At 41.7% G+C, this 21314-nt stretch overlaps 2 protein-coding genes across 7 annotated transcripts in view; one reads left to right on the top strand and one right to left on the bottom strand.

Annotated features, from left to right (window-relative positions):
• Positions 1–2429, top strand: part of LOC102198830 (brain-specific angiogenesis inhibitor 1-associated protein 2-like) — a 51380-nt gene extending 48951 nt beyond the window's left edge. The window contains exons 14-15 of one of the 2 annotated variants that reach the window (XM_005745440.1): positions 455–497; positions 989–1051. In XM_005745440.1, the coding sequence (XP_005745497.1) occupies positions 455–482 (28 nt within the window). In that variant the 3' untranslated portion in view covers positions 483–497; positions 989–1051. Of the gene's footprint in view, positions 1–454; positions 498–988 lie in introns of both variants that reach the window. The other variant, XM_005745438.1, reaches the window with a different exon arrangement.
• Positions 2430–2502: 73 nt separating this feature from the next.
• Positions 2503–21314, bottom strand: part of LOC102199876 (serine/threonine-protein kinase LMTK1-like) — a 29521-nt gene continuing 10709 nt past the window's right edge. For 3 of the 5 annotated variants that reach the window (XM_005745443.2, XM_005745442.2, XM_005745441.2), the window contains 13 exons: positions 19861–19994; positions 15798–15939; positions 11262–11341; positions 10791–10909; positions 10610–10697; positions 10339–10472; positions 9545–9629; positions 9342–9463; positions 9004–9153; positions 5013–8304; positions 4744–4924; positions 4451–4654; positions 2503–4089 (listed from right to left, as the gene is read on the bottom strand). In XM_005745443.2, the coding sequence (XP_005745500.1) occupies positions 4061–4089; positions 4451–4654; positions 4744–4924; positions 5013–8304; positions 9004–9153; positions 9342–9463; positions 9545–9629; positions 10339–10472; positions 10610–10697; positions 10791–10909; positions 11262–11341; positions 15798–15939; positions 19861–19994 (4760 nt within the window). In that variant the 3' untranslated portion in view covers positions 2503–4060. Of the gene's footprint in view, positions 4090–4450; positions 4655–4743; positions 4925–5012; positions 8305–9003; positions 9154–9341; positions 9464–9544; positions 9630–10338; positions 10473–10609; positions 10698–10790; positions 10910–11261; positions 11342–11785; positions 12504–15797; positions 15940–19860; positions 19995–21314 lie in introns of those variants that run through there. The other 2 variants (XM_005745446.2, XM_005745445.2) reach the window with 2 other exon arrangements.

The following is a 21314-nucleotide window of genomic DNA, read 5'->3' on the forward strand; positions in this document are numbered from 1 at the left end:
CTGTAACATCTGTGCTGCTCTTGATAGCCTGTTGGTGTGTGAGGTGGTGTTGTGTGCACTTTGACCTGAACTCTGCCTGCCTGCTTTCCTTCTCTTTGGTTGTTTTTTAAATATGATTTTGACTTACTTGTGCTTGAGTTGTATTTGGGTCATATAAACAGCAGTGCACACATTTTTTGCAGACGTGCGGTTGATTTTATTTATTTTTATTTACTGTCAGATTTGTTCCCAGTGAGCTTTGCAATTTGAAAGGATTGTAGAGTGCTGTATACAGTATGGCATGTTGAGCATGAAGTGCGTACCTCTGTTTTGCATCCCCCATTTCAGTCGTGTACTGTTATCAGTTTCAGTATGTATGCATTGCACCAGACTAACCAGTGTCCTTACAAAATGTGACCCATGCATGATCTGAGAGATGAGCCATTCAAATCCAAAAGTTCTTTTTACCTTCCAGTTTGGGTCCAGAATTGTCCCGGTTCTGAGGGAACAGGACCTCCGTAAGTCCACCAGTCTCCATCGCCTTTCAGCCAAGCAGTCTCTTATCTTCTGCTCTCTATTACTGTCTGGTTCTCATTGTTGTCATTGGCTGTCTGGCTGCAGTTAAGACGCGGGGAATAGCTGGTCTTTTCTGTCCTTTGGCCTCTTTGGAGTTGGCATCACTTGGTTCTGTCAATCCAGCAGGCCTTGGGTTGTAAAAGAAGTACTTTTATATTTTAATTTATGTATTTTTTTTTTCTTTCTGTGTGTAACCCAACATCATACAGAGAAGACACTAACCCTTCATGCATGCCTATAACACGCTATTTAATTAGAATTTGTTCATCATATGCTTGCTAAATCTCACAAAACTGCAACTTTTTGCTCAACTTACTGTTGGAAACTTTAGGAAGGTAGAAGTCTTTGGGTGTGGTTACATAATTAACCATCTAGATCTTGTACTTTGCTCAAGCTAACTATAAGTCTTGTCTCACCCCTCCTCTCCCCACAGTGACCGTTCCCTGGAGGTCTACCTCCGGCCTTCCTTCTCTGATGACCGAGCTGCACCCATCTTCTACTAGCAGCCTGCTGCCCCCTTTTTACCCTCGCGGGCCTTTCCTTTTTAAAAAGCAAGAGATAATGGCCAACACTGGCAGGTTTCAGTTGTATAACGTTATCGCAAGAGGGCCCAGTGGCTGTGGAAATTCACTTAAAGAATTTCCCATCAATGTTTTTTCACGAAACATTGAATGTTTTAGTCAGAACAGTGTGACAGTTAGATTTAATTATTTAGATCATACCAATTGTGAATAAGGTATTGCTAATAAGTTTTACTAGTGATGCCAATACATTAATATTTATCTGTACTTCTGTTATGCTATTTTTTTGGTTTCTGCAACACTTTACACTGTAACTTTCACTGGAGGATTATTTGAATTAAGTATCAGTGGAGGGGCACACTGCAATAGTTGCTTACATGAGCTGAGAAAACGAGAAAAAGATGGTTGTAAACAGTCTACCACACATTGCTGTAATGTGAACTGAGTAATTTGAATACTCAGACTGATGGTTGAACCCTGACAGGCGATGAGTAAACTATAATTTTGCTTTTGTTAGGTAATAATATCTAATTATATATTGACTAGTTGTGATACAGTATACCCAGATTTTCAATGTGGGAACTGTGCCTTCTAGGTGTTCTTTTTTTTGTTTGTTTTTTCTTTATATGCATATGGCGATATCCATTTTGTTCTGTAAAGTGGTTTGAGGGAATATGCATCACAGTTCTATTTGTATTTTTATATTACTGAAAACGTTGATGGGATTATTTCACTTTCTTTGGCTTGAGCAAGCTTTCGTACAGTGCAGGCGCATTTCCACAGGTATAACACGGGAATAAACTGCTACTCTTTCCTTATGTTCAAATTTCAGTAATATCTAAGCTGCCAGATTGCCAGGAGGTTGTTTTTTTTTTAAATATATATAAATACATATATATATTCAGCTTAGAGGGGGTGGTAGCTTATCAGATAAGGTACAGTATTATCATAGCTTTGATCATTTGTTCTCAGTATTTTGCAGTACACTCACCTGGGACACAAGATTAGAGGCATGTTTTTCTTTTCTACAATATGCTGTATGGGGTTAGTGCTGAAAGTGTGGTTGAAAAGTAAGAATGTGTTGTGTGAATGAGCTGAAATGCCTCTTAGTCTCCAGGAAATAAACTGTTACGTCACAAACACCTTTTGTGGATGAGTCGTTTCCACTGAGAATTGCGGTCATGCTTTTACTACATAGCTCATTTAAGAATCAAGTTTCAAATGCATTTTTTTAAACTTTTATATAGCCCTCACCTCGTCCATGTCTTTCTGTTTGTATTATATCTGTACCGTGCAGAGCATGCATGTAAATTAACTTGTCCAAAATAAATCCATATGGGCACAGACTTCATACTTTTATGTGTTGTGTTTTGTTTGTTTTGCACTTGTTGACATTAATGCAGATAAATATATCACAGACACAAGAGGGGGAAAAGTATTTGGATTTATTTGTTTTGGATAGTACAACAGCCGTGAGTGAGGGATGAATGGAAACAGCAATGATGTTACTACCGGTGCATAGAACAACCCACCTCACCTTCTCCAAAGGCGTCTGCCACTTTAGCCAATGGGCTTTGAAATATCTCTTTGGCAAATTTGAGAGACTATCATCCTGGATTGCATCTTCTTCAAATTCTCTATACAAAAATACTAGCAATGTTTTCTCTTCTTGCAGAACTTCAAAGGCAAGGAAAGAGGAAACTGAATTGGCACTTGGAGCTACAGGAGGATAGAGAAGGGGGAGTGAGCTGCCGATACAGCAGTAGTAATTCAAGTCAAGCTACCTGCTACATGTTGATATAGGATTCATACAATTGTCCTATTTTGAATGTCTTTTTTTTTCATTCCCTTATCACCTCATACCCGGATCATTCAGCACTAACATAACAGATGCATAATGGATGAGACCAAGACCTAGATGTAGAAAAGATGCTCGAAAATGATAACTGACATTCAACATTTATAACTGGCATGTTGATACTGACACCACTCAACAGTGGTGACACATCTAAGTCCCTTTTAAAGTCGTTCTACTGATGATCAAATTTATTAAAAAAACAAAAAAAACAACAACAACCCTAAATCTATAAACGGCACATGGACACTAATGGGGGGAATCTCATTGTTCAGCTGATTCGTTGCAGAATGTGGACACGAAGAGCAACGTGGGGAACACAAAGTGCTTCAGAAAGGTGTGGAGAGCCGTGGGTTGTCATTAACTAGAGTGAGTGGTGGAGAATATGGTAGTGGTAACATCCTGGTTTTCTGTATTATGTTGCCATTAACATTAAATCCACAAAGTCCCACAATGGTGATTTGGATAACGTGAGAAATTAGGATGAAGCACCTCCAGCTCCACCATCATCACCAGCTATAACTTTTCATTGAAGTCAAATATTTTGTTTGAAAATCCATTGTAGTTTCTTATGTAACAACCATCAAGCACTGTTTTCTGGCACCAACAATGAGAGCCGTAACAGTCTTAAGTTGCCAGAAAATGCCAGATGGTAAGCAGATGGACAAAGGCAGCCAATGAGAGGAGCAGCTATGTCTGTCATTTCGCTTTTTTTTTCTTTTTCCTTTTTTGGGGGGATTATTTTTATAATTCACAAATCAAAAGAACTGTAAGGTCACGAAAAGGAACTGATGCCGCATTTAGCAAATAAATACTGCGTGTCAAAACTAACATTTCTATTTCTGCAGACAATAACACTTCGCTTTGTATCCACTTTAGGTTGCAATCCGTGCAGCTATTGCTCTTTCTTCATAAAAAATAAATAAAATAATAATAATAGTGTGCAAATCATTCGGGGTACTTCACTACAATATGAGGCACTGTCTCATAAAGGGTCACCAGGGTCAGATGCCCCAAAGGTCGATTAAAAAATAAAACTCTGTAAAACATCTAGATATAATAATGCTGCTTTTTCTGTGTTGAGAAGAACCTGGAATCGACCTTCTCTCATCGTGGTGGCACGGCACTCTCAGTCTTTTGGGTTATCGTCACTGTTCCCTGTGGGACAAAAGAGATTGGAAATAGAAGGTAAAAATATTATATTTATTTATTTACCAACTTCACAACAAAAACAATTTAACCAGGAATGCCCTAGATCTACTTTGTCTGTGTAATAAGCCACATCGCTGCAAATATTAGCACTTAAATATTAGATTTTAGGAATCTTTAAATCCACTTTGTCTTTCAGCTGTTTATATTAGCTGCATGTGGATCTTTGCTTACAACATTACAATGGAAGCCATCTTTCAATAGCCACATTACAAAGTAGGATCAGTATTTTAAACTGAGGTGACGTTTAGTGGAGTGTCACAATTTTAGTGAAACTTTTACTACAAGTTGGACTAAAAGGCATTTTTACCTTTTGCTGAGCTCATCTGGGAGTCGCAAACATGTGTGATAGAGAATCGTGACACCATAAAACGATTAAGTGCTACAGCGGCTGGTTTAGGTGCCTCGGGACTGTTGGAGAGAGAAGTGGGTGTTAACGCGGGCTCAAGTGTGGTGACAGGTGAGGATGGACAGGGCTCAAAGGACAGGTCATCTTCCAATTCGCAGTTCCCACCTGAATGCACACAGGAAGTCATAATCGCTTTGTTAAATGCAGTGAGAAAAAAAGTGAGGCTTATTCTTTGCAACATATTACATCCTCACCCTCTTCTGATTTGTTTCCATCTGTTTGTTTAGAAACACAGGGTGATTCACGTGACTGAGCTTCAAGTTCAGGGTCAGGTTGGGGCTGCTGGTCAAAGTTTTTTGTCTCTGATGTTTCCTCTCCACTGGCCTCTACTTCTGTTGAGAAGGAATAGTCGGCCAGCTCTCCTGTGGGGCTCTCCTGGAAGGCATGAAAACCAATTAAGTGATTTAATTTAATATAATAATCTCCCCAGTTTGTACAACGTTGACCTATTAAAATATTGTACCTGGTCAAAAAGGAACACTGTGACATCATCAAAAAAAGACACCGCTTTTTTCTTCCTCTCCAACTCCTCACAGAAGGATTCGGTGAGCAGGCCGGGCATCTTCAGGAGGCTGCGGAGGTGTCTAGCCCTGCTGCAGTCACTCACCACCACCGGCACTGTGGTGAAATCGTCCTCACTCTCCTCACTGTCTTCATCTTGAATGTTGTAGGTCCTCAGCTCTTCATCAGAATCGCTATCATCCGAGTCATCTTCATCCTCTGCCTCCTCCAGTGGAGCTCTTACATTCTCTCCACAAAGCTCCAGCAATGATGAGGAAGTGGACAGGTCAAGAGGACCATTGGATTCTCCACACAAACTGTCTTGTGAGTCACATTCCTCTGCATCTATGTCCTCAAATTCTTCCTCATTTATTCTCGCACCATCCCCTCTGTCGTCTGTCTCCTCGTTGACATGACTGAATTCGGGTAGCTCATCCTCCTCTGTGGAGCCATCACCATTTTCATTTTCTTTGGGGGACTCGTCATTGTCATTGTTGGTTATGGTGGAGCCAGTATGCAATGACTGGGAATTGGAGCAGTCTTCTCTCCTGCTCCCGTCTTCCCGGGCATCCTGGACAGTGGAATTTGGCTGAGATCCAGTGGCGGGGTTAAGCTCTGTGGAAGGTTCGTCTTCTGAGTGCTCTGTCTCCAACCCAAGATCATCATCTGCAGGGGCGGTCTCTTTGGTCAGGCAGCCACCCATCTGTGGAGGAAATGGTGACAGCATAGACAACCCAGGGGTGGGAAGAGAATGGGGTGAACTATTGTCAGCCTCTGAGAGATTCACCAAAGCACAACTTTTGATGTGTCTCAGATTTGTTAAAGTTTCCCCATTAGCAAACTTCTTTTCTACAGTATGATTATTTCCTAAAAGTCTTGGTTTCTCAGCAGGGGGGTGACAGTTACGTGGACCTGCAAAGAACTTACTGCCGTCCTCTTGGGGACTCCTCTCATCATAGTCAGAAAAATAGGCTGAGTCCCTGTAGGGGTTCTTCTCAGTTAGACTTTTTAACTGTACCTCTGAGTTGCTTGTGGAAGTGCAGACCCCTTGTCCTAAACCCACCTGCAAAACAAGCTCGGATTCTCCGCCCAGCCTAGGGCTCCTCTCACCACCCAGGGGATCTCCAAGCTCTTTAAAAATAAACTCTGGAGATTCGTTGTTCTCTGTGTCATAGCCGCTATCCAGTGATTTGGGCAGGACTGGGATATTGAAGGGATCAGGGCTTAAGGGGCTTGCCATTGATGAAAACATGTTGTTGGTGTCTAAAGAGTCACCAGCTGTCTCTGGCTTCTTCTGCGGGCTGAGCTCTTCCTCCTCTATCTCAGCATAGTCGAGGTTGAAGTCTGCAAAGATCCCTGAAGTAATATCTGTAATGTCATCTTCTTCCTCACTGTAGTCACCAAGTTCAACCAGGCATATGCTGGAGTCTCTTACGCCAACTCCTCTATCTAATGTTCTGCTTCTCTCAGGTGTCTCTGCATAGTTTAGCTTCTTGTCGCTCAGATCAAAGGATACTCCTGTCGAAATACCCTCCCACATCTTACTTCTCTGCTTATCTGACAGTTGTCCTGCTTGACTAGCCTGAGGCTTCCTAAAAGAGGATGGTGATTTTATGTGGCTTGCCTCAGGTATCATTGCAGGATACGTTCTCTCTCCATAAAGAAATGATTGCGTTTCATATTTTCCACCCTCTCTATCTCTGGTATTTATTCTTGCATCTGTGAGAGAATTGGTACTTTGCACATTATCTTTAGTTGTGTTCCTTTCCACTTGAAAGGCATCTTCCTCTTTTTCTTGGTGGCATAAGTGAATGTATGAGCCTAAATCAGTCGGTTTGCTACAACTATTACAGTCAGATCCTCTTCCTCCTCCTTCTGAGGCATCACAAGATCTGGAGCTGTGGAAAGTTCTGGTGGAAACTTTGGTTAAAGACCATAATTCAGTTGTGTTTGACTGACTGGTATACTGCAGATCCAGACAGCTGTCACTTCCACTGCCTGTCTGCCTTGTGTCAAAGCTCAGGCTGTTATTGTTTGCAGAATGGTTTGAGATCCAGTTTGTGGCCTCTCCCTCGGAGAAAAGGTCATCCTCGATTTCTCCACTTCTCTGTTGACCCAAAAGCACGCCGTCAGCAGTTCCTGCATCAATTCCGATGTGGTTAACAATAGATGGTCTCTTTCTAAGATGACCTACCATATTATGGCAGCTTTCATTAACTGTGCTATGATTTGTGTTTGCTTCAAGGTAGGGATCACAGAACCCTAAGCTGGGGCTACTGACTGCTTGTGATAAACTGCGTGGGTTCTCTAACTGCTCCTTAGACTCTGCCGGCCTTTCTGCAGAGTCATTGAGATTGGACGAAAGGCAATTTTGGGAGTGGCCTAATTGTGGGGGGCTGGTGCTGTATATGTGTCTGAGCAGTGGTTCCCTGGTTAGCTGGCTAGTGGGACTTGAATCAGAGTCATAGGCAGTGGATTTGATGTTATCAGCAGTAGACCAGTATGCGCTGGGTTGTGCTGTGGTTGAACAAGTTTCACTCTCAGATAACAATCTGCTGTCACTGACTTCTAATCCTGGGCTGTAGTCCACAATGCTGTCATCCAGGTTAATGTTACACTCTACTGGTTCCTCTATGCGAATGTAGTACTCACTGCTGACTGAGGGGCTGTGGGCACTCAATACTGGAACCACACTCGGGTGTTGGGGTTCATAATAGGATGGGGACATGCTTGAGGTAAGGCTATCAGTCTTGCAGCCCCCTGTGGTGCTTCCCTTGCTTGAATAGTAGATATCCTGGTAATGTGGGTTCCCTTGGCCCAGTGGACCACTGGTGGAGGAGGAGCAGTAGGGTTGCTCAGCTCGGGCCTGCTCCCATTTGTATTCAAAGTTGAGACCGTGGCTGGTCTCTGTGACAGTCAGTAGGTCATCACCTGTGTCAGAGTGGAAGCTGTCAGAGAAGTGCTCCAAGAGGGGGAAGGAGGATGAAGCAGAGGAGGCCAGCTCCACTGCTTGAGTTTGGTCTGTATTAGGGGCATCAGCTGAGGCTGGTGTAGGGGTTAGAACTAGAGCTGTGGATGTAGCTGTGTGAGAGGTGCTGCCAAGCAAATTGGGTCTCAAGGCATTCCAGCGTTGCTCAAAGTCTTCCTCAGCTTCACTGGAGCCTTTGGCACACAAGTATGTGACCAGAAGGTGTACTTCCTCACTGCTGGGTCTCAGCTCTGGCTGCAGCCAGCAGAACTGCATTACCTCGTACCTGAACGGAGAAGAGGGACCGAAAAGACCACACACACCTTCAGGCTGGAAAACACTTATTGGTATCCTAAGATATTTTTGTTAAAAAAAGAAAAAAAGTTCAGAAGCAACATTTAAAAAAAAAAGGTAATATAAGGAGAACTTCAAAGTCAGCACTTTATAGCAACACCTAGCACTTATTTACTGCACTAGTCAATAGCATATACAGCATAGTATATGAAGGAGGTGCAGTGGAGATGCTGACACAGTTAGAAGATGTTTATGCTTTTCTTTGTGCATCTGTGTGGCTTCTCAGTGTTTGTACCAAATAGTTTAATTCCTTAGGGAGCAGTTTTGAAATAAAAAATAAATAAAAAACAATATCTGGCAGGCTTCCCAGGTAAAGATGAATGAGGTGATTCGGATCTGGTCGATGCCAAGGGGATCATAAAGAATAGGGAGAGTATTGATCATCTGCCCTTGGTAGCAAAGACAAATGTTGCTACAATGGACTTGTATCAAAATAAATAAAAAAGATATAAAACAGGAAAAATAAGGTTGTTAGAAACTCATTGGTCAGTTTGAACTGAAGGCTTACCAGCATCTAGAATCTATTTTGTGTGGCATCACTAATGTATAAGCTACTAATCTTTTCTGAGTGTCAGTATTCACTGTATGTACAGTAGGTTCTCCTGAGTGTAGTTATGTGTGGATGTCTTACCAGCGGTCAGCCAAGGGGAACTGGAGCTGGGGTTTGGGTAGTTTAAGCTGCTGTTCCTTCACAGCATATGTCAAGACCTGTCTGTCAGAATAGTGTCTATACGGCTGGTTTCCCAGCTCAAACAACTCCCACAAAGTCACTCCAAATGACCTGAAACACACAAAGAAATCTTTTAGGTTGGTCACTTCACATATTCCGGATAGAAAAACTTTCCAAACAAACTGTTCCACTCATTCGGCAACCCTTCAGACGGCTTGCCTTAAGTATGTGTGAACTCGAACTGTAGCTTCGATAATCTGCAATAAAAGCTTGCATTTCTCTCCCTTTACATAACTCACCATATGTTGCTGCTTTTGGTTTGGTCAACAACCAACAGGTTTCCATGGACCTCATCTATGAGTTCAGGTGCAATCCAGCGCAGGGGTACCCAAATCTGGTCTTGTGTTATATAATAGTCATCCTACAGAATTAAAAAGAGATATTGAGTACTAGGAGCATTACTAGCAGTCTTTAAAAATTACAGATATTTCAAAAGACTGACCTTGTACCGACTGTGAGAAAGTCCATAGTCTCCAATCTTAACTGACATTTCTGATGTTAGAAGGCAGTTTCGCAAGGCCAGGTCACTGTTGAAAATAAAAAACAACCAACCCCCCAAAACTGTTAAATAGAGAGATAAAACAATGCCACTTTTACTCAGAAAGACGCACTATGTGCAACAATGTAGTTGTTATTGTTTTCCCCTAATTAACTCTCTGTCCATGTGTGTGTTACCGTCTAAGCCTGTTCCTTAATAATTTAACTTTTTGGTATTTTCATGTTTAAAAAAATGTTTCTCTTGGGATCCGATCTAGTTTAAAAAATTGCAGCTGAAGTGTCTTGAGAAGACTCTGGGTGATTTTTCTTTTAACCTGCACTAGAATGTTGGCACTTCTTTTTTTACAGCAACATACAGTAATGTTGTCAGTTAAAATTCAGTGATAAATGACAGAATTATACAATTAGAGTAACATACATATCACCTAAGTGCGTAAACACACTCACAATTAAGTCAGTAAGTGGAATCTCACCTCCTCCACAATGGGAGCTTTCAGCCTGGCAGTCACTAATTGGTTGCTATGGCCACCACCACTGCATGGATGGTGGAGTGAGAGCGAGAGGGGCTCGCCCCCAGCAACAAAATCACTGATGCTGGAGTTTGTGACAACTACTCAGGCAGCACCAGGATGTTGTTGCCAGGAGAGACCAACAGGTGGCGCACAAACCATTCAAGTAGATTCTTCCTTTTAAAGCTCAAATTGCAGAAGGTAAAGGGAGCGGGACTGACACACGTACCTGCGGATGAAGTTGTTTTTGTGAAGGTGCAGAAGCCCTGAAGCAATGTCGCATGCCATTCTCTGGAGGATCAACGGGTCAGGTGTCTCAGAATCAGCTACTTGACAGCTGTGGAGGTAACTCTTCAGATCACCCTAAGAGGGGAAAAAATATGAGAACATGAGACACACTGACTTTTCTTTAATTCTGCAAACAAAACCAAACAAAGAAATTAAAAAATATATATATGAAGGACTGAAAAAACAAAGTTGGTCATTAAAATGTGTCTTACCATAGGGCAAAACTCCATGACCAACAGAAAAGGAGTAACCTCTGTACATTGTGCCAAGCACTGCAAGAGGGCAGGGTGCTGGAGGGTCCTGTGAGACAATTTTAGAAGGTATGATTGTGCAAAGACCATACCGGTAATAAAATAAAAACGTGTGGAGTTTCTGAAGTTTGATCAAACTGACCGGTATGGCTGGACCTCTTCAAGAAATTGCATCTGGTCCTGGACACTGGCACTGGCCTTCAGCTCCTTCACCACCACCTGCGTGGTGCTGAGGCCTGCATTGACCTCGCCCAGCAGAACCTGCAAGATTTAGCCAGCATCGATAAACTGTAGATTTAGAAACCAAAGTAAACATAAACTAGGAATGGAAATAGTGTGCGAAACAATCCAGGAAGCAAGGTAAAATGTAGGCAATCTAATGTGGCTGTGGATTTCAACTCTTCCCCTGTGGAATAAACTCCCCGATCGAATTAGCCTCACTGGAGCATTCAATATAAGAGTAGAACACATTTTAAAAACCACGTATTATAGTAAGGAAGCTGCTGTTTAAACTAGAATATTAAAATAGTAATATTGAGTGCAAAGGTGTTTAAAATCCCTCTATCTAAAAACTGACTGAGTGTATGCTTTCAGAACTAAATAAAAGTTTTACCTTGCCAAACCAGCCATTTCCAATCTCCTTCAGATAGAGCAGACTGTGGCGTCCAAGGTCTGATGATTTCAGCAGTTGGACTAGAAAAGAGCAATAAGAAAGACATACAGTAAGATTACTCTCAGACAGGAAGAAAATGACGGCTTTAGCATCAAGGAAGTGACTAAAAGAAAAGGAATCTTACAAGAACAATTTTCAACGCACTGAACGAGGTAAACGAGAAAAATCGAAAGTTAAGAATGCTCTCTGCAGAAACAAAAAGAAGCTGAGCTCCACAGCAGAGAAAAAGAAAACTGAAAAGACAGATAAGGCAAAAATACAGAAACCTCTCTGAGCAAAAGAATACATTTCCTAAATAAAATGTCACATTTACTGAAGAGAAGCTTGCCTGAAGCCAAATAAATGTTTTACTTTCCATATAAATTAAATTGTCCTTTAAGAACAAAGAATTTTTTTGTCACGACACAAATTGCAGCAACACCATAATTCTACAAATCATCCATCTTATGCACAAAATCAAATACCTCCATGGATCTTCATATTTTAAGTATGAAGATGTTGAAAGGACGATGATGATGGAGCAGCGGAGCGGCCAGCCACTCTGAGCACCGTCACAGCGACTGAGTCCGAGTCCCAGGCTGAGATGAAGTACTGGTTCAGAGTGTGAGAACCAAGAGCCCGTGGCCCCGGCCCCAGCCCCAGGCAACTTAGCCTCATTGTGTGTATGTGAGAAGGAGCCCACGGTCACAGTGTGTGTGTGAGCGCCTCGGCAGGATTTAACCCTCCGAGCCCTTGCACAGCTGAACAAGCTCACCGCGTTGCCTCTCCCCGTCTCCACCGAGCTCATCCTCCAACTGGGACACATAGAAAAACACATACTGTCCTCATCTAAAGCTCTCCAGCTGTCGAGCAAAGGCCGAAATCCCTGCTTCCTATATAGGCTTCCAGCTACAGTACACAGAAGAGCAGACAATCTTTAAGTCCAATCTACTGAACCAAAAAAAAAAAAGATGAGATGAGATTTCTGCCCCAGCTTCTGGTCATGTATCCCGCCTGATGTGACTGTCATGTATGTTGGTTGTGTGCCGTTTGACACGCCACCTCTATGTGCAGCTTCAAGACACCCAGTAGTGACATAAGGCCCCCATAATGCCCCCCTATCACCCAGGACAGCAGCATTCCTCAGCCAAACATGACACAAACACTGCTCTGTCCACAAAAAAAGACCTCTGTCATACGCATTCACCACCCCTATCTCTCTGCTCTTAGGTCCTGGTGCATGCCACCACCCTTCCCCTGTCTTTCCTCATTCTGTCACAGACCCCTCACTGTATTCTCCTCATAATGCCAGTCCTCCGCTTGCGCGTTCCATGGACGTTTTAGCCAGGCCTTATGCTCCCCCACTGCCCAGCCGGTTTAAAACAGGCCCATTGTTTGGTTCGCTCACTCACACACACATTCACAGTGTCTCCTGGTACCCAGTGCACCAAACACACACTTGCAGACACACACACACACAAAAGTGGCACACAAGGCCCATTCTCCACTGGATCGCTGGACAGAGGTTGTGTCACAGTGATAACAGAACAACACTTCTCCACCCCAGCCTCCAAGCCTCCACTACCCCTGCTCGACAGAGCGGCAGAGAAAGAGAAATTAAGAAGTCATATTATTCCAAATGTGGAATTTATGAGCGTGAGTGTGCATTCTTGTCCTACTATTGGCATTTCTTGAAAAGATGCAACTGAAAATACATGCTAACACTTTAAACATGGACTTTGAGTCAGCTTTGAGCTTCTATAGGGAGTCTGAAAGTTTGACATGATCTGTTAGACAAAAGATTAGAGCAACAAGTGGAAAAGAAGAACTCTCAGATGGTTAAAGGCAAACATTGTGCTGTGTATTCAAACTGATGTATGGGTTCATATAGAAAATATCAATCATGCCTGGTGTATAAAATATACTACTGGTATTTTCTTACCAGTAGTGAGGATAATTCATTCACCCCATGCATGCTAGTGTGAGGGTAGGCAGTTTATGACACGTGAAGGAGCTTCTGATGATTATGTATGCGAACAACAAATGTAAAACATCTATTCAGAAAAACCGAAAATATCAACTTTAAAGGAAATATACATTCTGTGTATCTTCAGTGCTTAATTGTGTGAAATATACATGTAAAAAAGTAAATCCAATAGTACAAAAGGTTCAACTATTTATAAAGAGGAATGAGTCATAGAGTGTTCTCCTTCTGAATCACTGGAAGGAGTCAATATCACTCTTTTCACGATCTCGCCTTTCGCCATTTACCCATTCCTCACCCTGCAACACCTGGACCAATCATACAGCAGTAGCTATGGGGGAAAGAGGCGAGAATAGTGATTGGCTGTGAGCCTGAGGCTGCCTTGTCCAATCATTGCTGACGCTTACATCCTGGGACGCTGAGCAGCAACTCACCTCCCTTCTAGCTGAGCACAGTGCAGCGCGCACAGCCAGTGAGTCATACAGGGTGAGGCACTTTGAGCACCCAGGATCTGACTTGCACTGAGATCGACAAATATATACACGTCACATCAAGGCGAAAGCGCACTTGAACATCCCGCGTCTGAGGTAGAATGTCGTGAAATAACACAAATATAGAATTATCAACTAAAAATACCAAAATAACATGAAACACTGTTCTAAAATAAGATGATAAAAACAGAAAAAAACAAACCGCATGCATGTGCTGGAACATGGATTTAACTCTCATCTCATTGCCTGGGTTCCATGCAGATCACAGAGCATAATCTTTGACATATCTCACTTTTTCTCATATTTTCATGACTTTTTTAGGCAATTTGTTCCTAATGATTCCACGCCCCTGTTTTCCCTTTTTTGCTTTAATTAGTGCTTTTTAAAAATACATATGTTCTGGGGTCTCAGGAGACCCCAATTACACCTAAGCAGTTTAAAAAAAAAATAGAACTATTTATTTAGTCAATGTTTGCCATGAGTCTCAAATGGGAGTATCACACAGTTTTCACAGAGGCGGAGGCACTCTAGCAGTGATTTTAAAGAAGAAAAACTCAGATGTCATTGCCAGATGGAATCTTATCAGAACATTGGAGACATCGCCGTCTACATGTCTACCTAAGACAGATAGATGCCCTGGTCCTGCCACATATGAAAAGGAGGGCTGATACTGTTGCATTGCAAGCCTCAATCTGAGCAGCAATGACCCCCCCTGGGCAAAGCTCCATCTGCTGATGTGACTGTCAAATGCTAGGCTGGACAATCTAAAAGGTGTTACCTTTGCTGCTGAAAGCAGAAACTGTTTGCTTCCCCTGTCACATGCCAACATGCCCTGAGCAAAGCATGAGGCTAATTGGGTGCTACAGTGTAACTGCCTGGATTTTGTGTTTGTTTTTTGCTAGTTCCAGTCTCTGTTCAACTGAAGTTAGAGTCGGTTTACATTTCCAGCAATAAGTCAGACTTGCTTCAGTGGGTGTTGGTCGATTCTGTTCATGGACAGAATTTCTGGGTGCAGCCGGGGGGTGGAGGGTGTCAGGTTCAGTCGTCTCAGGATCTCGTTTCTGTTTTTCGCAAATGATGTGGTTTTGCTGGCTTCATTGAGCCATCACCTTTGAGTTCATTCTTGGCCTGTTTGCAGCCAAGTGTGAAATGGCTGGGATGAGAATTAGAAGCTCCAAGTCTAAGGCCATAGTTCTCAGCTGGAAAAGGGTGGAATGCCCACTCCACTTCAGAACAAGCGGCTGCCCCAAGTGCAGCAGTTTAAGGTATCTTAGTGTTTGTACACGAATGAAGGGAGAGTGAAGGAGGAGACTGACAGATATGAGAATTCTTTGCAGGCACTGAGCATATTAGTGAATCTATCAGTTTAATGGTCAGTGTAAGTTCCTACATTCTCGTATGGTTATGAGCTCTGGGCAGTGACTGTTTATATAACTAATAATGCTTTGAGTAGCAATAAGGTGTGATATTATCATTATTTTGCTATTATATTTGCCTCTTTGAGTAAATTGCAGGGTTTTTGTTTTTTGTTGGGTTTTTTTCGTCTTTGTTTGTTCGTCACATCAGTCCATGTATGTTAAATATGTTGGCAGGATGAGGGTTGAAAAGGCTGCTGTAGCAGTCTCATGCAATGGGGTTAGGTCAGATCCTTTTTTTACATTTGCGAAATTATGCAGCAGGTCAATTTCTATATATGTTGCACATTAGTTAGATATCGCTCTTTTAGTGAGACACAGGGTAAGGGAGAAGAAACAAATAAAAGACTAAAAATGAAGAAGGCCAACTGAGTTTGGCAGAATTAGCTCAGTTTATATCTTCTACATGAATAAAACCAGTGAGATGTTCCACAATCCACTTGAGAAATGTAGCCTTTGTTACATCTCTTAGAATGGCTTAAAAGAAGTAATGGAGGTCAAGAGGACTGAAAAAAAAACACACCAAGCAAACCCAAGTTCATAGTTCAAATACTCCAATACATCACCTAGAAGTGTTATTTGTGTATGCTGTTGTGCAGTTTCTTACTGGATCTGCCAGGTTGTTTGGAGACAGGCAGGGAGACCTCGGTGAGTGGAAGGATGTAAACCTCGGGGCCATTCTGGGAGGAAGGCGAGGCCAGGGCGGAGAGATCTGCCTGGTACTCCTCTCCCTCTGTGTTTTCAAACTCCTGGCGCAAAGAAACACGCTGGGATTAGTCATCCACTCACAGTCGTCCTTCCACTGAAATAGTGGGAGACAATGGTTCAACTGTGAAGACATTCAAATGCACTGAGGCACTTCCACCTACCCATATACATTAGTCATGTACATTGTAGGGTGCATTGTGTGGGACGCTGTGGGGGAACACATAAATGCATGCCACTATTCAAACCGTATACACAAAGCCTGTCTTTATTTCCTCCCTCCAGTGTATTTACTTTCTTACACAGCTGAACATCAGAAACATAATTCTTATTTTCAGGTTTTGTTTTGTTTTTTATTCACAGAGAAAGAAACTTTGTTGTTGAGTACATTTTATCTCATAGAGACTTGTTCTAATAGATTTAACTTTGAAAATTACATCAGGATTCGCACTAACAGGCCTCATGGGAAACAACTGTGTTCTGATAGCTGTGAGATTTAAACTGTGCTATTACATCTGCCACTACAGTGTCTGAATGATCTCAGTTTTCCCTGGTGTTTCCGTCTGCACAGTTTTATGCGACGCAGTCTGTATTGCACACTACACACAAAAAAGCTATTCACACAGTGTACACTGAGCCACAATAGCACATTAGGAGGAAAAGGAAGCGAATATAATCAGCTATAAAAAACAAGCAAACAAAACAAAATGCTAATCCCCTCCTCCAAGAGGCAAAACTCATGGAAGATGATGATCCTCTCTTTCCATTTGCTATACACCATATCCCATATCTTCCACTCTGCCACTTATACTTCATCCTAAAAATGGACTCTCTGGTCTGCTGCAGTGTCCTTGCACTTCAGCTGCTGTAGCTTGTCCATGCTCTCTCCCAAAATGTATGCATAAATACTGCTGATATTAAACCAAGAGGCAGATCTCTATGGACTACTTGTCTTTTACTGGCCAGTAGGAACACTTAGCACTTGCAAATGACAAATCCTGCACTGCCGTTTACATGTAGTTGCCTCTCCTCACCTTCTGCTGCATGCATATAGTTTCAAAATATGCACTGTGTTCATTCACCCAATAGGTAGAATTTATTGTTTGGTAATTTACAAACAAGGACCACCATTATTGATACAATTGCTAAAAATACTGAATGAAAAAAAACAACCAAACAAACAACAGTAAATAAACAGTAAAGTAGAAAAACTGTAATCTAATATATATAATAGGAAAAACTGGTTTCATCAGGATATGTAAAAATAACTGAATAAAGCAAGAGTCTCGCGTGTGTTCCATTAATTTATTGTTCAGAGCTTTTTCTCCAGCAGTTTCAGCCTAACAGCAACCTCTGAAAGGTTAATAACCACTGATGTAAAGAAACAGTAAAGAGAGAGCTGGAAGAAATTAGAAAGGATGATATTAAGCTGCAGGTTGAATACTTGAATGGCTGTGTGTGTGTGTGTGTTATTCAACATGTGTTATAAAACACTAATATGTACATAGGAATGTGTGTGTCTTTCTCATTGAGCAGAACCATCTGCCACTCTCCTCAGAGTGAAGTGTGAAAGCGAGCACCTGGCTGTGAGTGAGCATTGCACAGCTCCCCAGAGAGCCTTCAGTTTAGAAAGCACTTAATACCCAGCCTCGCACTACATGCACCAGTAAGAACACTGCGATGAAGAGGAATAATGAAGCTTTTTGGACGGTGCAACAGTGCAGCTCTGCAGTCCCACAACACTGCACACCTTACAAGCGAGTTGTTGAGAGGGACAGACAGGGGGACCGCTTAATCAGGATGTGATACCTGGTGTTAACCTAAGAAACAGAGATAAATATTTGAAAACATCTGCGCTCTAAAATCGAAATATATCTCCCTTAACAAGAACTTGGCTTGTCTTCATATGCAGTGTCTGTCATGTCCTTGTGCAAGACACTGACTCGTTAGGACGGCTGTTTAGTAGCCCTATTTCCATCCTGAACTCTGATGACATGGTGCTGGAAGACAATATCCCTGCAGGAATCAATAGTTCTATACTGGTTTATCAACCCGGCTGAAAGACGAAGCTTTGCTTTGTCAAGAAAAACAAATCAACTATTGTATGATGGTGTTTTAGCAGCTTAAGCCATCTTTGTGTCATTAGGGCCAGTGAAAAGTAGACACAGACTGAGGCTTCCGCTGTTCCTGCTGGTTATTAAACTATGTTTTCACATAATGAGGCTGAGGCGATCTGGCATGGGAGAGACAGACTGCCACACACAAAAACACACACATAAACACACTTATCCACTAATAGGAAAAGTTCTGCAGTTGTTAAAGGTACCTCTCTATGCAGTGCTCATTAGTGACACTGTTGTCCCTGCAGCATGTACCTACTAGAGGCAGTTCCCATTGATTCTCATCACATATAGTACATACACAAGGAACAAGCAGCTCGGCTCTAATCCCCACTCCTGCACTGTCCTCTGCTTTCTACAGCTATCTAATCAACAACAGCAATGTCGAACACAGGTTTCATCCTCCCATTTGAATACTGTAATTGAATTTGCTCAAGTAATTACAAATAAAGACACTGTTGTCCAGTCAGGGCTGGACAACAGTGTCTTTAGCTAAAAACAGTTACAGACAAATATACATAGACAAAATGAAAACATATTGCAACACTTCTTCCATAAAACAAACAGCATGCTCATAAGAAACTAGTAATGGCAAGAAGCAGGCACGACAGCGACTCGAGAGTTACTCCTCCCTCTCTCCTTCTTTCCATATGCCCCCTGCCTGTGTCAGTCACTGTTAGCCCTCATCAGCTGCTCAGTTCAGCGCTGATGTTTGACACAGCATGACTGAGTCATGCTGGCAGCCAAAGGCAACACACAGACAATGTGTGCCAGTGTGGAATTGGTAAGTCTTCCACTTTCATACAATCAGACAATAGTCATTAGCAAGACTAAAACACTTAAGGTGTGCTTTACTGATGCAGAAAGAGAGAGACATTCACTTCAATTAATTAAACCCTTTTTTTTTGAGGAAAAAGGGAAACAGGAACAATAATTTGTTTACACACATGCCAACATAGATGTAAGGCAAAAAACACAGTTTGTATAAATTCTAACAAGCTTGGAAGTCAATAATTGTTAGGACCATTTTTACTCGTCATCACAGTTTTTTTCAGGAAAAATTCAGTTCAATTCAGTGGTATTATATAGCACCATATCACAACAGTTGCCTCAAGGGGCTTTACATTGTAAGGCAAAAACCCTACAATAATGCAGAGAATACAGGCTTCTTAAAGTACATTCAAAGCTATCCTTTAGGCACTGGCTGCCTTGTGTTCCATGATGGGTAGCGTTCCACTGGCTGTTTTTCTACCCAGGTATGCTTTTACTGCATGGGTAGTACGTAACTGACATGCTGAAAAACAAAGCTACTGTCAATTGAATGCTTTCTAGACAGCATTGCATGCTGGATCAAAATCTTTGTGTTCGGAATTGCATCAATTTTGACAAGATCCCGCAAACCCCTGGCTGAAGGGTCTCCACCAAGTTTTACTGATGGCTGTACACAATCAGTGTTGTACCTTTCTCCTGACCCTCTTCATATATACTGACAGTGATGTGAACCAAAATTTCAAATTTGGATTCATTAGTCCATCAACCACAGATTTTGAGCCTAGTTCTTTTGTCATTTGGCTTATCTAAGCATTTTCTTCATGTTTCCCTTCCTTTAGAATGGATTCCATGTGTGTCCGTGTGTGTGGACACTAGCAGTGTGTTATTTTAAATGCATAAAATCTAACAAACTTCAGCAGATATAAAAGCAAGTTTCCTTTTTTCCCCCCACTTTCTTTCTTTTTTTTTATTACTCGGCTAACTCGCAGATCATCATATTCCCTGGACATCTACTGACTCCATAGAGTTTGTGTTACTCTCACTACGTCCAGTTGGGGGCAGCAGGGAGCTCACCTTGAAGCCAATGTCTCCCTTCTTGCAGCAGAGGCAAGCCAGCATGAGGAAGATGAAGGTGAAGAGGCCAGAAAAGGAGACAGCTACCACTGCCAGAGATGAAGGCCAAGACAGCTCGCTCAGTGGAGCCCCATCTGCAACATCAGAAGATAAAGCGAGTGTTAAAAGCATGGAACCAGAGATCAGATGGTAAACTGTAGTCATACAGGAAATTAAAACCAAAGTGCAGATAGAGGTGATTTGTGAATGTTTATGGGCAAGCCTGATGAAAGAAGCATGACTCCTCATTAGCATTTCTTCTTCAGTTTCATATTCATCTCCATAGACTGTGTAGAAAGCAGGCTGCCGTAGATTAATTACAGTGGTTACGATGTACTCTGAGTCATAGAAGCTGAAAGTTTTAAACCGCCCACCAAAACAATTACTGCTAAATAAATGAATAAAGCGGCAGCAGAGTAGGAGTAATGGCTCATTCTATTTCAGTGTAAAAAACGATGATGAAAATGCTGACTGTGTACTTTTAATGCACTTTGCGACTTCTTCAATACCGCCCAAACTGCTCTCAAAGGAGTGTTTGGAACTAAAGTACAACTAAAAATTAATTAGTTGTAAGTAATTGATTTCCATTAAACCACGGCAAAATGTTTTCTTTTGGTTTGTATGTGGCCACAATCTGCTGTGTTGTTCCTGTATGCATATATGCAGCACACATGTGTCAGTTTGTCTTTCAGCCTGTAGTAACTTAGAAAAGGCCAGAGGGGCCAGATGTCAGAGTTTGGCGCATCTACATAAGCTGATTTACAGCGTTAAACCTGCTGCCAGCACAGATGGAAGAGACAAAGGAAGAAGGAGAGACAGAGGAAGAGAGACAGAGAGTCTGTGAAAGAAGGCTTGGAACAGATGCAAACATGCAGGCATGAATTAGCAGTATTCTTTCCACATAGCTCAAGACATTTATTCAATAATTTTTTACTTTCTTCTTCTTTTTTAAAAATCTTTCTTCATGACATCTACACAGACACACAGCAACAAAACTTTATACACCTTCAGTTCAAACTACTGATCAGAGGACAAAACATGCCAATATTATACTGTGTTGTACATATATGTTATTTCCTCTGTCCATAATAATTATAATTTCCAATTTCTTAAAGAGCACCTTGCTTGCATTTTCTTAACTAGAGATTTTCTGTATTAAAGAGCAATTCTCAGATTTTGGTGATAACCTTCAGGTTTACAGACGCTGTAATGATAAGATTTTTATTCCTTGCAATAGATGAATAAATGTCTTTCAGAGTCTGTCTTTCTAATGTCTCTGCATTAGAAAGTTTTATTAAACTGACCGTGGTGACATCATTATGATGTGACTCAGAATAACGTTTTCAAATAGTGAATTTCCTACTGAGGCTGAAAAAACTTAACTTATCATAAAAATATAAATTATATAAGCACAC

This window comes from Pundamilia nyererei, unplaced genomic scaffold (assembly GCF_000239375.1).
Source record: "Pundamilia nyererei isolate P.nyererei 1_Seehausen unplaced genomic scaffold, PunNye1.0 scaffold00158, whole genome shotgun sequence".
NCBI lineage: Eukaryota > Metazoa > Chordata > Actinopteri > Cichliformes > Cichlidae > Pundamilia > Pundamilia nyererei.